Below are 17314 nucleotides of genomic sequence, written 5' to 3'. Positions count from 1 at the left end.
TTACAGCTGCTTTCCCCTGAGCTCAGGGCAGAGCCATACACTGTTTCCCTACTGCGCCCCCGGGTGACGTAGTCACATACACAAGTCTTGAAAAAAACAGACGTAAACTTAGAGAGACACTCTTCAGGCACCGCTGTGAAACAGTTATTAAAAATGTTTATGGTGTATGGCTCTGCCCTGAGCTCAGGGGAAAGCAGCTGTAACATCCTGTTGGGAGAAAGGAAACCTAAACAGGGCGATTACTTTAGTGGCGAGCAGCGGTGTAGAAACCCAATGGCAGGTAGGAGGAGGTGCATACTGTCATTCCTGAATACTATATTTATCCAGACAGCTGTTACAGGAAGAACTTTCCATAAGCTATCCTTTCTATAAGGAATTATTTCAGAAAATCACTTCTGAGTCTGCTACTTTTCAATAAAAATAATTTCTCCATGTTCTGGTGTGAATACTATATTTATCCAGACAGTGCTGGTCCGTCGCTGAATAGGGAACCTTTACACTGTTCCGGGTATAAAGAGGCAGATACTTAAGTAACATACGATTTACGCATGCGCAATTGGGTGTGAACGCTCAGTCGTCGTGGCCGACCCTCCTGTGATTTGCAGTTGGAATCAGCCTGAGAGTGACGTCAACATAGGAGGAGTTTATGATCGTTTTTTTTGCTTAGAACGGCAGTTGTTTTTTTTAAAAAAAAAATTCAGTCTGCATTATAGGATGTGAATAAGGATGTTTGCACTAATCGTGTTGTAAGTAATGCATTCAAGCTAGTTTATTTTTAGTGTTGACTGTCCCTTTAATTTTTCTTCGTTCTCTTGGTATCTTTATTTGGAAAATCAGGAATGTAAGTTTAGGAGCTGGTCCATCTTTGGTTCAGCTCCTGGGTAGCCGTTGCTGATTGGTGGCTAAGTGTAGCCACCAATCAAGCACTACCCAGGGTTCTGAACCAATTTTGTATTTTAATAAGTTTTATTCTGTGTTGGTTTGTAGATAAAGTTGTTGGTTCCTCTCCCTCTGTTTCTTAAAAGCACAATTTCAATTGTGTTTTCTTATTTCTGCCTGGCCTTGTGTTCTACTGTTTTTGTAAATTTTCCTTTGAGTGCTAGTATGGTGAGACACTAGAAATGGAAACTGAAGCCTTCCCTATCTTGGCTTGGTTTTATGAGAAGCAGCAATCGCCAAGTTTCCCTCCCGTTTTTCCGTTTTTATTTCTTTTTAAACGGATGGTATAATGGGAAGAAAATAATTATACCTGAACTTATGCTTAGCCCCTAGAAAAATAGAAATCTTTGAATTGGGGGGGGTTTCAAAAAGTATGATGTAAATAACTATTATTTTTAATTTTTTTAAAGGTCATGGTGGAAATGAAGAATTAAATGTAATTTTGGATGATGGGGAGTTTGCTGACATAATTCACAGAGCAGAGCAAGCCATTGAATGTGGAGTTTTTCCTGAAAGAATTTCTCAGGGGTCAAGTGGAAGTTACTTTGTAAAAGATCCAAAAGAGGTAGACAGATCTGAAAAATTAGGGCATGCATGCACACAAAATTTGATTTGACTTTATTTTTTATAATTTATTTAGAAAATCATTGGTGTCTTCAAACCAAAATCAGAGGAGCCTTATGGTCATCTTAATCCAAAATGGACCAAATATTTTCATAAGATTTGCTGTCCTTGCTGCTTTGGTCGTGGCTGCCTTGTTCCCAATCAGGGATATCTTTCGGAGGCTGGAGCGTACCTAGTAGATGAAAAACTAGGACTGGGTGTTGTACCAAAGACTAAGGTAAAATATATCTGTGTATTGTAACTATCTGACGTGCATGTCTGTAGTTGCCTGGACTTCATGATCTGCATATTACTGCTTAGCAGAAATTGTTGGTTTGGGTTTTATGTATTTTGTTTCTCCAGGGTTTTCCTTGCAATTGCCCTTGGCCAGTTGAATGTGATATCGTAGATAGGATACAACAAGAACAGGTTTTTAGTTTATCTACATGTATAAATCTAGACCCTCACTTATGCCCCCAGTTACAAAGCAACATGTTGCCTAAATTAACACAAAGTGCTATATAATATAGCTTGCAGACTTTTTTTTTTTTTTTTTTTTATTGCTACTTTTAAAAGGAAAGAGTAAAACATTTTCAACTTGATGTATATTTATACTATGTAATTTAGATAGAAAACACTGCCAACACTTAGGGCAAGATTTAGCAAAGTGAGAATAAGAAAATTTTGTCGTTAAAAAAAAAAAAAAAAACCCAAAAAAAACCCTCACAAATGATATCACTATTTATAAAAGGTTATGCGCCAATAAAATTGCAACTTTTCATATGTGCGAACAAATTGACTCATTACCATTCGCAGGTCTTAAATATATGTGAATAAGTTGTCTGGAAATGCCTAATTCTTGTATTAATCTCTATTGGCATTTTAAAATGCCTGTATATATTCGCATTTCTCATAAATTTATGAGAAGTGGTGCATGCAATATTCACTGTTTTTAATCTTGCCAATTTGTAGGTTGCGAGAGTGAAAAATAAAGAGCAATATTGTTGTTTGTCTAGAGGGAAAATGGAAATATGTATTTTTCTTGCTGCATCTAGAGTAAGAAACTGCCCACAACGAGGCGCAGAACCTGAATAATAATAATTTAACAAAAAAGGTATACACAATTTTTTTTAAAAATTTAAAATAATTTAAGTGCAATTGAAATAAGTGTATTAAAAAGAACGAAGCTCCAAAAATGGGTAACCTTCCTCAATGAAAGAGCCAAAGAAGGGGCAAAATAAAAATAACTTTAATATATAAGAAATAACATTCTTACAAACGATCACTTGATTAAAACAAACCATTTACTGGTGTCTAAAATTAAGATTGATAAAGTGAAAATGACATTTTCGCAAGAAAAATAGGATCAGCCATTCGCTTGACATCGCAAAAAGTTTTGCCTCAAAAATGTCTCAAGAATTTTGATAAATACTGGCGTCATTTTTAACTTCACACATTGCAAACTATTGCGGAAATAATCACGACTTTTTAGGCACATTTTTTTTCGGGGCTTGATAAATTTTGCCCTTTGTGTATCCCATTGTAATTTAGGGATTGACAAAATGTTAAATACAGGCACAAATAGTAATACTGAAGAGCCATCAACCCTTTTTTTTTTTTTTTTTTTTTTTAAAGGACTCATACAGTGGTGTTTTTCTATGTAGATAGATATCTGTTCATCTAGCCAAAACCTTTTTTCTAGAAGTAAAATGTTAAGAATTTAAAGTCCCTTTATATTTACTCCTGCAATAAAAAATAAGAAATATATATATTTTGTGTGTGTGTTAATTTGCAACTGTATAGTTGTGGTCAGTTATTCAATATTTTATTTTTTTATGCTTAACAGACTAATCATTCTGACGTGTTTATTTTTTTATTTTTTTGCCTAATGTTTGGTTGCTTTTTAATTTTACTATGGAAACTTATTTGAACAGTTATAATGCGTACAATTTTTACTTTCTTTTCCTTATATTTTAGGTTGTCTGGCTTGTCAGTGAAACATTCAATTATAGTGCAATAGACCGTGCCAAATCCCGAGGCAAGAAATATGCGCTGGAAAAAGTGCCTACAGTAGGTAGAAAATTTCACCGTGTAGGACTACCTCCTAAGGTAATCCCCCCCCCCCCCCCCCATACAGATTTCTGTTTTGTTGATCTAAGAAATAGCTTAAACTTTTCCACATTCCATAAAATATGCCCACACAGTACAGTGCAAAAGTTTTTCAGCAGATATGTAAAAATGCTTTCAAAATTAGAAATGTTAATAGATCATTTTCTTAAGATGTGGAGAGTCCACAACGTCCTCAATTACTAGTGGGAATATCACTTCTGGCCAGCAGGAGGAGGCAAAGAGCACCACAGCAAAGCTGTTAAGTATCACTCCCCTACCCATAATCCCCAATCATTCTCTTTGCCTCTGTCAATGGAGGTGAAGTTCTGGTGTCTGAAGAAAATTGGATTTCTTTCACTACAAGCAAGATTTTTTGGGTCTAGTCATAGTCCACGTTAATCAGGTTTACTCTGTTCTTTATTTCTCTTGTTAAGTGTATCCAGTCCACGGATCATCCATTACTTGTGGGATTTTCTCCTTCCCAACAGGAAGTTGCAAGAGGATCACCCACAGCAAAGCTGCTACATAGCTCCTCCCCTCACTGCCATACCCAGTCATTCTCTTGCAACTCTCAACTAAGATGGAGGTCGTAAGAGGACTGTGGTGTTTTATACTTAGTTTATTTCTTCAATCAAGTTTGTTATTTTTATATGGTACCGGAGTGTACTGTTTATCTCAGGCAGTATTTAGAAGAAGAATCTGCCTGCGTTTTCTATGATCTTAGCAGAAGTAACTAAGATCCTTTGCTGTTCTCACATATTCTGAGGAGTGAGGTAACTTCAGAGGGGGAATAGCGTGCAGGTTTTCCTGCAATAAGGTATGTGCAGTTAAAATATTTTTCTAGGGATGGAATTTGCTAGAAAATGCTGCTGATACCGTAGTAATGTAAGTAAAGCCTTAAATGCAGTGATAGCGACTGGTATCAGGCTTATTAATAGAGATACATACTCTTATAAAAGTGTATTTTAAAACGTTTGCTGGCATGCTTAATCGTTTTTTACATATGTTTGGTGATTAAACTTATTGGGGCCTAGTTTTTTTCCACATGGCTGGCTTGAATTTTGCCTAGAAACAGTTCCCTGAGGCTTCCCACTGTTGTAATATGAGTGGGAGGGGCCTATTTTGGCGTTTTTTTTTTTTTTTTTGCACAGCAAAAATTTGACTCAGACATCCAGCTTCTTCCTGCATGATCCAGGACTTCTCTGAAGGGCTCAAAAGGCTTCAAAAGTCGCATTGAGGGAGGTAAAAAGCCACAGTAGAGCTGTGGCAGTTGTTATGACTGTTTAAAAAACGTTTTTGTCATTTGTTATTCCGTTTTTGGTATTAAGGGGTTAAACATCCATTTGCAAGTGGGTGCAATGCTCTGCTAACTTATTACATACACTGTAAAAATTTAGTTAGTGTAACTGCATTTTTTCACTGTTATTTCAAAATTTGGGAAAATTTGTTTCTTAAAGGCGCAGTAACGTTTTTATATTGCTTGTAAATTTGTTTTAAAGTGTTTTCCAAGCTTGCTAGTCTCATTGCTAGTCTGTTTAAACATGTCTGACACAGAGGAACCTACTTGTTCATTATGTTTGAAAGCCATGGTGGAGCCCCATAGGAGAATGTGTACTAAATGTATTGATTTCACCTTACACAGTAAAGATCAGTCTTTATCTATAAAAGAATTATCACCAGAGGGTTCTGTCGAGGGGGAAGTTATGCCGACTAACTCTCCCCATGTGTCAGACCCATCGCCTCCCGCTCAGGGGACGCACGCTAATATGGTGCCAATTACATCAGGGACGCCCATAGCGATTACCTTGCAGGACATGGCTGCAATCATGAATAATACCCTGTCAGAGGTATTATCTAGATTGCCTGAATTAAGAGGCAAGCGCGATAGCTCTGGGGTTAGGAGAGATACAGAGCGCGCAAATGCTGTTAGAGCCATGTCTGATATTGCGTCACAGTATGCAGAACATGAGGACGGAGAGCTTCAGTCTGTGGTGACATCTCTGACTCGGGGAAACATGATTCAGAGATTTCTAATTTTAAATTTAAGCTTGAGAACCTCCGTGTATTGCTTGGGGAGGTATTAGCTGCTCTGAATGACTGTAACACAGTTGCAGTACCAGAGAAATTGTGTAGGCTGGATAGATACTATGCGGTGCCGGTGTGTACTGACGTTTTTCCTATACCTAAAAGGCTTACAGAAATTATTAGCAAGGAGTGGGATAGACCCGGTGTGCCCTTTTCCCCACCTCCTATATTTAGAAAAATGTTTCCAATAGACGCCACTACACGGGACTTATGGCAGACGGTCCCTAAGGTGGAGGGAGCCGTTTCTACTTTAGCAAAGCGTACCACTAGCCCGGTTGAGGACAGTTGTGCTTTTTCAGATCCAATGGATAAAAAATTGGAGGGTTACCTTAAGAAAATGTTTATTCAACAAGGTTTTATTTTACAGCCCCTTGCATGCATTGCGCCTGTCACTGCTGCGGCGGCGGCATTCTGGTTTGAGGCCCTGGAAGAGGCCATCCAGACAGCTCCATTGCGTTCTAAGCTTATTTGTTTCTGATGCCATTGTTCATTTGACTAATCTAACGGCTAAGAATTCCGGATTCGCCATCCAGGTGCGTAAGGCGCTATGGCTTAAATCCTGGCCAGCTGACGTGACTTCAAAGTATTAATTACTCAACATTCCTTACAAGGGGCAGACCTTATTCGGGCCTGGCTTGAAGGAAATTATTGCTGACATTACTGGAGGCAAGGGTCATACCCTTCCTCAGGACAGGGCCAAATCAAAGGCCAAACAGTCTAATTTTCGTGCCTTTCGAAATTTCAAGGCAGGAGCAGCATCAACTTCCTCCGCTTCAAAACGAGAGGGAACTGTTGCTCATTCCAGACAGGCCTGGAAACCTAACCAGTCCTGGAACAAGGGCAAGCAGGCCAGGAAGCCTGCTGCTGCCGCCAAGACAGCATGAAGGAACGGCCCCCTATCCGGAAACGGATCTAGTGGGGGGCAGACTTTCTCTCATCGCCCAGGCGTGGGCAAGAGATGTTCAGGATCCCTGGGCGTTGGAGATCATATCTCAGGGATATCTTCTGGACTTCAAAGCTTCCCCTCCACAAGGGAGATTTCATCTTTCAAGGTTATCAGCAAACCAGATAAGGAAAGAGGTATTCCTAAGCTGTGTGCAAGACCTCCTAGTAATGGGAGTGATCCATCCAGTTCCGCGGACGGAACAAGGACAGGGATTTTATTCAAATCTGTTTGTGGTTCCCAAGAAAGAGGGAACCTTCAGACCAATCTTGGATCTAAAGATCTTAAACAAATTCCTCAGAGTTCCATCATTCAAAATGGAAACTATTCGGACCATCCTACCCATGATCCAAGAGGGTCAGTACATGACCACAGTGGACTTAAAGGATGCCTACCTTCACATACCGATTCACAAAGATCATCATCGGTTCCTAAGGTTTGCCTTTCTAGACAGGCATTACCAATTTGTAGCTCTTCCCTTCGGGTTGGCCACTGCCCCGAGAATTTTTACAAAGGTTCTGGGCTCACTTCTGGCGGTTCTAAGACCGCGAGGCATAGCGGTGGCTCCGTATCTAGACGACATCCTGATACAGGCGTCAAGCTTTCAAATTGCCAAGTCTCATACAGAGATAGTTCTGGCATTTGTGAGGTCGCATGGGTGGAAAGTGAACGTGGAAAAGAGTTCTCTATCCCCACTCACAAGAGTCTCCTTCCTAGGGACTCTTTTATAGATTCTGTAGAGATGAAAATTTACCTGACGGAGTCCAGGTTATCAAAACTTCTAAATGCTTGCCGTGTCCTTAATTCCATTCCACGCCCGTCAGTGGCTCAGTGCATGGAAGTAATCGGCTTAATGGTAGCTGCAATGGACATAGTGCCATTTGCGCGCCTGCATCTCAGACCGCTGCAATTATGCATGCTAAGTCAGTGGAATGGGGATTACTCAGATTTGTCCCCTCTACTAAATCTGGATCAAGAGACCAGAGATTCTCTTCTCTGGTGGCTTTCTCGGGTCCATCTGTCCAGGGGTATGACCTTTCGCAGGCCAGATTGGACGATTGTAACAACAGATGCCAGCCTTCTAGGTTGGGGTGCAGTCTGGAACTCCCTGAAGGCTCAGGGATCGTGGACTCAGGAGGAGAAACTCCTCCCAATAAATTATTCTGGAGTTAAGAGCAATATTCAATGCTCTTCTAGCTTGGCCTTAGTTAGCAACACTGAGGTTCATCAGATTTCAGTCGGACAACATCACGACTGTGGCTTACATCAACCATCAAGGGGGAACCAGGAGTTCCCTAGCGATGTTAGAAGTCTCAAAGATAATTCGCTGGGCAGAGTCTCACTCTTGCCACCTGTCAGCGATCCACATCCCAGGCGTAGAGAACTGGGAGGCGGATTTTCTAAGTCGTCAGACTTTTCATCCGGGGGAGTGGGAACTCCATCCGGAGGTGTTTGCTCAACTGGTCCATCGTTGGGGCAAACCAGAACTGGATCTCATGGCGTCTCGCCAGAACGCCAAGCTTCCTTGTTACGGATCCAGGTCCAGGGACCCTGGAGCAACGCTGATAGATGCTCTAGCAGCTCCTTGGTTCTTCAACCTGGCCTATGTGTTTCCACCGTTTCCTCTGCTCCCTCGACTGATTGCCAAAATCAAACAGGAGAGAGCATCAGTGATTCTGATAGCGCCTGCGTGGCCACGCAGGACCTGGTATGCAGACCTAGTGGACATGTCATTTCTTCCACCATGGACTCTGCCTCTGAGGCAGGACCTTCTAATACAAGGTCCTTTCAATCATCCAAATCTACTTTCTCTGAGACTGACTGCATGGAGATTGAACGCTTGATTCTATTAAGGCGTGGCTTCTCCGAGTCAGTCATTGATACCTTAATACAGGCTCGGAAGCCTGTCACCAGGAAAATCTACCATAAGATATGGCGTAAATATCTTTATTGGTGTGAATCCAAGAGTTACTCATGGAGTAAGGTTAGGATTCCTAGGATATTGTCCTTTCTCCAAGAGGGTTTGGACAAAGGCTTATCAGCTAGTTCTTTAAAAGGACAGATCTCTGCTCTGTCTATTCTTTTGCACAAGCGTCTGGCAGAAGTTCCAGACGTCCAGGCATTTTGTCAGGCTTTGGTTAGGATTAAGCCTGTGTTTAAAACTGTTGCTCCCCCGTGGAGCTTAAACTTGGTTCTTAAAGTTCTTCAGGGAGTTCCGTTTGAACCCCTTCATTCCATTGATATTAAACTTTTATCTTGGAAAGTTCTGTTTTTGATGGCTATTTCCTCGGCTCGAAGAGTCTCTGAGTTATCTGCCTTACATTGTGATTCTCCTTATCTGATTTTTCATTCAGACAAGGTAGTTCTGCGTACCAAACCTGGGTTTTTACCTAAGGTGGTTTCTAACAGGAATATCAATCAAGAGATTGTTGTTCCATCATTGTGTCCTAATCCTTCAAAGAAGGAACGTCTTTTGCATAATCTGGACGTAGTCCGTGCCTTGAAGTTTTACTTACAGGCTACTAAAGATTTTCGTCAAATATCTGCCCTGTTTGTCGTTTACTCTGGACAGAGGAGAGGTCAAAAAGCTTCGACAACCTCTCTCTCCTTTTGGCTTCGGAGCATAATACGCTTAGCCTATGAGACTGCTGGACAGCAGCCCCCTGAAAGGATTACAGCTCATTCTACTAGAGCTGTGGCTTCCACCTGGGCCTTTAAAAATGAGGCCTCTGTTAAACAGATTTGCAAGGCTGCGACTTGGTCTTCGCTTCACACCTCTTCAAAATTTTACAAATTTGACACTTTTGCTTCTTCGGAGGCTGTTTTTGGGAGACGGGTTCTACAGGCAGTGGTTCCTTCCGTTTAAGTTCCTGCCTAGTCCCTCCCATCATCCGTGTACTTTAGCTTTGGTATTGGTATCCCACAAGTAATGGATGATCCGTGGACTGGATACATTTAACAAGAGAAAACATGCACCCTATGGTTTCTCCGTTCTCGTCTTGTTTCGGTCGAATGACTGGATATGGCAGTGAGGGGAGGAGCTATGTAGCAGCTCTGCTGTGGGTGATCCTCTTGCAACTTCCTGTTGGGAAGGAGAATATCCCACAAGTAATGGATGATCCGTGGACTGGATACACTACAAGAGAAATAAATTTATCAGGTAAGCATAAATTATGTTTTTTTCTACAGGTCTCTGTGAAGAGTGTGTCCTCTCACACCTTGTAAGCAGTCCTCCTGCCAGACTCCAGGTAAGTGCCTTTTGTATTCTAGGTATGGGAGACTGTGCACTTAATAAGGTGAGCTGCAACATTATCTGTGACATAGATATATATAGATAGGATATCTATCGATCTCCTTTTATAAGGATAGTTACAGGCTGGGAGCAGGCACTCTATTGTGACAAGAGACTAGGGGTTATTTCTTTATATTGGGAATTTAAAGTATAATCCCTTTATTTTATCGTGGGTTTTATTATCTAGGCAAACTTCTTATTTTATTAGGGTGTCTTATGTGTTCAATGATACGGTCATTGTATATTATGCAGCCAGTTTTTCATTTTGGCTTTACATTTCATTGTGATTTAAAACGTTGCATGTGGCTTAAACGTTTGTCTTCTCGGTCTATCTGCCATTAAAGCATGGCGGGGAGGAGAACAGCAGGCTAATTTTATACAGAGGAGAAACACATGCTTGTATTTTGTTTGCGCAGTTTCTCGTCGGCATGTCATGTGACCTGCTTTAATGCTTTAGTGGAGCGGTGTCTTCTCTGATGCCGACAGCTTCTGCATGATTCCTTTAGTGGAGACTTTTTTTTTTTTTTTCCGGACTAATTTATATGATCATGTTTGGACACTTTAGTCAGACTGAGGTATAGCGGTTCTTATTATTGTTTTAGCTAGCGTAGTGCTAGACTTTTTCAGTCCGGGATCCTTCTTAATCTCTCAAGATTATCTTCAGACCAGCTAAAAACGGAGGCATTCTTGAAATGTGTTCAGGATCTTTCCTCCTTGGGAGTGATAGTTCCAGTAAGGGAACGGGGCCTAGGTTTGTATTCAAATCTGTTTGTGGTTCCCAAAAAAGAGGGAACTTTTTTCGTCCTATTCTAGACCTAAAGTGTCAAGTTTCTCAGGGCACCGTCCTTCAAAATGGAAAAATTTATTCTATTCTTCCCTTGGTTCAAGAGGGTCAGTTCTTGACAACTATAGACCTGAAGGATGCATATCTTCATGTTCCCATCCAGGGATCATCACAAGTTCCGGAGATTCTCCTTTCTAGACAAACTTTTTCAGTTTGTGGCTCTTACGTTTTGGCTTTGCTACAGCTCCCAGAATTTTCTTAAAGTTTCTGGGGGCTCTCTTAGCAGTGATCAGGTTTCGGGGGGGGGTTGCAGTGGCACCTTACCTGGACGACATATTGTTCATGCGCCATCTTTTCAACAAGCAAATTCTCATTCAGAGATCTTGTCATTTCTACGGATGGAAAGTGCATCTGAAAAAGAGTTCCCTTGTTCCAGTTACAAGGGTAGTGTGTGTGTGTGTTGGTTTTTTTTTTTTTTTTTTTTAATAGGGACCATAATAGATTCTCTATCTATGGAAATATTTCTGACAGCGGTCAGAAAATCTAAGATTCTCTCAATGTATGGAGGTAATTGGTCTGATGGTTGCTTCCATGGACATCATTTCCTTTGCTCGATTCCATTTGAGAGTTATGCATGTTCAGACAACGGGGACTATTCGGAACTGTCTCAGCGGATAAATCTAGATCAGCCGTCAAGAGACTCTCTCTCTTCCATGGTGGCTTTCTCAGGAGCATCTGTCTCAGGGAACATGCTTCCGGAGATCTTACTGGGTGATTGTGACCACGGACACCAGCCTGCTGGGCTGGGGAGCAGTCTGGGACTCTTTAATGGCGCAGGGACTATGGACTCGGGAGGAGTTTTGCTCTCCCCATAAACATCTTGGAGTTGAGAGCGGTTTACAATGCTCTGATGGCTTGGCCTCAGTTATCCTTAGCCCGGTTCATCAGTTTCCAGTTGGACAATATCACCTCAGTGGCTTACTTCAACCACCAGGGAGGAACTCTGCGTTCCTTATCCATAAAAGTGGTGGCTTGGATTGTTCAGTGGGAGGAAGCTCACAGTTGCTGTCTATCTGCCATCCACATTACAGGAGGAAGCGGATTTCCTGAGCAGACAGACTTTTCATCCCGGGGAGTGGGCTCTCTGTCCGGAGGTGTTCTCCAGTTTAAATCCTCAAATGGGGGGGTGCCGGAGTTGGCTCTGATGGCGTCTTGTCAGAACGCCAAGCTTCCAAGGTACGGTTCTAGGTCAAGTGATCGGCAGGCCGCCCTGATAGATGCTCTGGCGGTTCCTTGGGATTTCAGTCTAGTATATCTGTTTCCACAGTTTGCTCTCCTTCCACGAGTCATTGTTAGTTTCAAACAGGAGAGAGCATCAGAAATTGTAATAGCTCCTGCATTGCCTCGCAGGATTTGGTATGCAGATATAGTGAAGATGTTCTCTTTCACCTTGGAGGTTGCCTTCGAGGAGGGACCTTCTAACTCGGGGTCCATTCCTCCATCCAAATCTCGTTCTCTGAAGCAGACTGCTTGGAGATTGAACGCTTAGTTCTGTCCAAGCGTGGATTTTCTGAGTCGGTCATTGAGACCATGATTCAGACTCGCAAGCCTGTTACTAGAAAGATTTACCATAAGGTATGGTGTAAATACCTTTATTGGTGTGAATCCAAGTGCTACTCTTGGAGTAGGGTCGGGATTCCTAGGATTTTGTCCTTTCTCCAGGAACGTCTGCTGAAGGGTTTGTCAGTTCTCTGAAGGGTCAGAATTTTTTGTTACACAAGCGTCTGGCGGATGTGCAAGATGTGCAATCTTTTTGTCAGGCCTGTGTTTGTCTGTTGCTCCTCTTTGGAACCTTAACCTTGTTCTTAAAGTTTTGCAGCACGCTCCGTTTGAGCCATTGCATTCCGTAGATAGGTATCTTGGAAGGTTTTGTTTTTTATTGCCATCTCTTCTGCTCGGAGAGTCTCGGAACTCTCGGTTTTGCAGTGTGATTCACCTTATCTTATGTTTCATGCTGATAAGGCGGTTCTTTGTACTAGGTGGGGTTTTCTTCCTAAAGGGGTTTCAGATAGAAATATTAGTCAGGAAATTGTTGTTCCTTCTCTGTCCTAATCCTTCTTTTCATAAGGAACGTTTGTTGCACGATTTGGATGTTGTGCATGCTCTAACATTCTTCCTACAGGCGACTAAGGATTTTCGCCTGTCGTCTGGCCTGTTTGTTTCTCTGGAAAGTTTAAAGGTCAGAAGTCTACTGCTACTTCTCTTTCCCTCTGGTTGAGAAGTATATCTTGGTTTTTGTTATGAGACTGCTGGTCAGCAGCCTCATGAGAGAATTGCAGCTCATCCCACTAGGGCTGTCTCCTTTATTTCTCCTACATTGGTGTGTCCGGTCCACGGCTTCATCCTTGTGGGTTATTCTCTTCCCCTACAGGAAATGGCAAAGAGAGCACACAGCAAGAGCTGTCCATATAGCCCCCCCTCTGGCTCCACCCCCTAGTCATTCTCTTTGCCGCTCTGAACAAGTAGCATCTCCACGGGGATGGTAAAGAGTATGTGGGTTAGTTGTAGTTTTATTTCTTCTATCAAGAGTTTATTTTAAAATAGTGCCAGTTTGTACTATTTACTCTACAACAGAAAGTGATGAAGAGTTCTGTTAAATGAGTATGATTTTAGCACCAGTAACTAAAATCCATTGCTGTTCCCACGCATGACTGTTGAAACCAGAGAACTTCAGTTGGGGGGAACAGTTTGCAGACTTTTCTGCTCCAGGTATGACTAGTCTCTTTTCTAACAAGACATAGTAATGCTAGAAGACTGTCAGTTTTCCCTTATGGGATCGGTAAGCCATTTTCTTAGACTCATAACAGAATTAAGGCTTATAAAATGGGCTCTATGCTGGTTGACACTATTGTGGGCTAAATCGATTGTTTTATATCATATTTATGACATTTGTAGTGTTTTGTGAATTTGGAAACACTTTTGGGAAAGTTTTTATTACGCCTGGCAGTTATTTAGACCCCTAATCTAGTCAGGAAGGCCCCTTCACTCTGGTATGCAGAGGGAGGAGGCCTCATTTTCGCGCCTCAGTTGCGCAGTTACTTCTAGAGGCAGTGCATGCAGCTTCATGTGAGAGGGTCCTGTGGCTAAAAAACGGACTCAGGAAGGCTTATTTCTGTGGTGAATAACCCCTAAGGAAGGTAAAAGCCGCAGCAAAGTCTGTGGCAGGGGACTGTAGTGTGTTTAAACCGGTAAATTGAACAATTAGCTCCGGTTTGCTCATTTAAGAGTTTAGAGACTTGAAATTTGGTGTGCAATACTTTCAAAGCATTAAGACACTGGGGTGTAAATTTTGTAAAGATCGGATATTTCCTTCATAGTTTTTCAAACATTCAGAAATAAAGTGTGCTCTTTTTATTATTTAAAGAGACAGTAACAGTTTTGTTTAAAAACGTTTTTATTGCATTAATAGCCTGCCAAATTCTGTCTAACATGTCTGTACCTTCAGATAGCATATGTTCTGTGTGTATGGAGGCCAAGGTGGTTCCCCCTTTAAATGTATGTGCAAATTGTGCCATGGCGTCCAAACAAAGTAAGGACAGTACTGTCACATTTAATAAGGTTGCCCAAGATGATTCTTCAAATGAAGGTAGTGGGGATAGCTCATCATCCTCTCCTGTGTCAACACCAGTTTTGCCCGCGCAGGCGATACCTAGTAGATCTAGCGCGCCAATGCTTGTTACTATGCAGCAATTAACTGCAGTAATGGATAATTCTATAGCAAATCTTTTATCCAAACTGCCAGCATTTCCCAGAAAGCGTGATTGCTCAGTTTTAAATACAGAGGATAAGCAAGTTGGCGCTGACGATAATTTATCGGTTATACCCTCACATCAATCTGAATTGACAGTGAGGGAGGGTCTGTCTGAGGGAGAAATTTCTGATTCAGGAAAAGTTTCTCAGCAGGCAGAACCTGATATCGTGGCATTTACATTTAAGTTAGAACATCTCCGCGCCCTGCTTAAGGAGGTGCTAACTACTCTCGATGATTGTAACTCTTTGGTGATTCCAGAGAAGTTGTGCAAAATGGACAAATTCTTAGAGATCCCTGTGCACGCTGATGCCTTTCCGATACCCAAGAGGGTGGCGGACATAGTGACTAAGGAGTGGGAGAAGCCAGGTATACCTTTTGTTCCACCTCCTATATTTAAGAAAATGTTCCCTATTGTCGACCCCAGAAGGGACGCATGGCAAACGGTCCCTAAGGTTGAGGGGGCAGTTTCAACGTTAGCCAAGCGCAAAACTATTCCTATTGAGGACAGTTGCGCTTTCAAAGATCCTATGGATAAAAAATTGGAAGGATTGCTTAAAAAGATATTTGTTCAGCAAGGTTTCCTTCTTCAACCAATTTCGTGCATTATTCCTGTCACCACGGCAGCGTCTTTTTGGTTCGAGGAACTAGAAAATTCGCTCCAAAAGGAGACTCCATATGATGAAGTCATGGACAGAATTCACGCACTAAAGTTGGCTAATTCCTTTATTTTGGATGCCGCTTTTCAATTGGCTAAGTTAGCGGCGAAAAATTCAGGTTTTGCAATAGTGGCGCGCAGAGCGCTTTGGCTAAAATCTTGGTCGGCGGATGTGTCGTCCAAAACAAAACTGCTTAATATTCCTTTCAAGGGTAAGATTATTTCAGACATCACTGGGGGAAAGGGCCATGCCCTCCCACAGGATAGGCCTTTCAAGGCTAAGAACAAATCTAATTTTCTTTGTTTTCGCAATTTCAGGAACGGACCGACTCCTAACTCTGCAGCCTCTAGACAAGAGGGTAACACTTCCCAGCCTAAACCAGCATGGAAACCATTGCAAGGCTGGAACAAGGGTAAACAGGCCAAGAAGCCTGCTGCTGCTACCAAAACAGCATGAAGGGGTAGCCCCCGATCCGGGACCGGATCTAGTAGGGGGCAGACTTTCTCTCTTTGCTCAGGCTTGGGCAAGAGATGTTCCGGATCCCTGGGCACTAGAAATAGTCTCTCAGGGGTATCTTCTAGAGTTCAAGGAACTTCCTCCAAGGGGAAGGTTCCACATGTCTCGCTTATCTTCAGACCAGATAAAGAGACGGGCATTCTTACATTGCGTAGGAGACCTATTAAAGATGGGAGTGATACACCCAGTTCCAACAGCGGAACAAGGTCTGGGTTTTTACTCAAACCTGTTTGTAGTTCCCAAAAAAGAGGGAACTTTCAGGCCAATTCTGGATTTAAAAATTCTAAACAAATTCCTCAGAGTTCCATCATTCAAAATGGAAACCATTCGGACGATTTTACCAACAATCCATGAGGGTCAATATGACTACCGTGGACTTAAAGGATGCGTACCTGCATATTCCTATCCACAAAGATCATCATCAGTTCCTGAGGTTCGCCTTTCTGGACAAACATTACCAGTTCGTGGTTCTTCCATTCGGTTTAGCCACTGCTCCCAGAATTTTCACAAAGGTGCTAGGGTCCCTTCTAGCGGTTTTAAGGCCGAGGGGCATTGCTGTAGCACCTTACCTAGACGACATTCTAATCCAAGCGTCGTCCCTTTCCAGAGCAAGGGCTCATACAGACATTGTTTTAGCCTTTCTCAGGTCTCACGGGTGGAAGGTGAACGTAGAAAAGAGTTCCCTGTCCCCGTCCACAAGGGTTCCCTTTCTGGGAACAATAATAGATTCTGTAGAAATGAAGATTTTCCTGACAGAGGTCAGAAAATTAAAGCTTCTAAACGCTTGTCAAGTTCTTCAATCTATTCCTCAGCCTTCCATAGCTCAGTGCATGGAGGTAATAGGATTAATGGTTGCAGCAATGGACGTGGTTCCTTTTGCTCGAATTCATCTAAGACCATTACAACTGTGCATGCTCAAACAGTGGAATGGGGATTATGCAGACTTGTCTCCCCAGATTCAAGTAGACCAGGTAACCAGAGACTCACTTCGCTGGTGGTTGACTCGGGATCATCTGTCTCAGGGAAGGAGTTTCCGCAGACCAGAGTGGGTCATCGTCACGACCGACGCCAGTCTCTTAGGCTGGGGCGCGGTCTGGGACTCCCTGAAAGCTCAGGGTCTTTGGTCTCGGGAAGAGTCTCTCCTCCCGATAAACATTTTGGAACTGAGAGCGATATTCAATGCGCGCCTGGCCTCACCTAGCGAAGGCCAGATTCATAAGATTTCAGTCGGACAACATGACGACTGTAGCGTACATCAATCATCAGGGGGGAACAAATAGTTCCTTGGCGATGAGAGAGGTATCCAAGATCATCAAATGGGCGGAGGATCACTCCTGCCACCTATCTGCAATTCACATACCAGGAGTAGACAACTGGGAGGCGGATTATTTGAGTCGTCAGACTTTCCATCCGGGGGAGTGGGAACTCCACCCGGAGGTCTTTGCCCAGTTAACTCAACTATGGGGCACTCCAGATATGGATCTGATGGAGTCTCGTCAGAACTCCAAGGTTCCTCGATACGGGTCCAGATCCAGGGATCCCAAGGCGACACTAGTGGATGCATTAGTGGCGCCTT

General features: G+C 42.5%; 1 protein-coding gene across 2 annotated transcripts in view; it reads left to right on the top strand.

Moving 5' to 3' along the window:
* PI4K2B (phosphatidylinositol 4-kinase type 2 beta) overlaps positions 1–17314 on the top strand; it is a 176225-nt gene that overhangs the window by 70206 nt on the left and 88705 nt on the right. The window contains exons 2-4 of one of the 2 annotated variants that reach the window (XM_053704084.1): positions 1350–1504; positions 1580–1780; positions 3520–3612. In XM_053704084.1, coding sequence (XP_053560059.1) covers positions 1350–1504; positions 1580–1780; positions 3520–3612 — 449 coding nt within the window. Of the gene's footprint in view, positions 1–1349; positions 1505–1579; positions 1781–3519; positions 3652–17314 lie in introns of both variants that reach the window. The other variant, XM_053704083.1, reaches the window with a different exon arrangement.

Source organism: Bombina bombina, chromosome 2 (genome assembly GCF_027579735.1).
Source record: "Bombina bombina isolate aBomBom1 chromosome 2, aBomBom1.pri, whole genome shotgun sequence".
Classification (NCBI taxonomy): Eukaryota; Metazoa; Chordata; class Amphibia; order Anura; family Bombinatoridae; genus Bombina; species Bombina bombina.
This window is presented reverse-complemented; position numbering and strand designations above follow the sequence as displayed.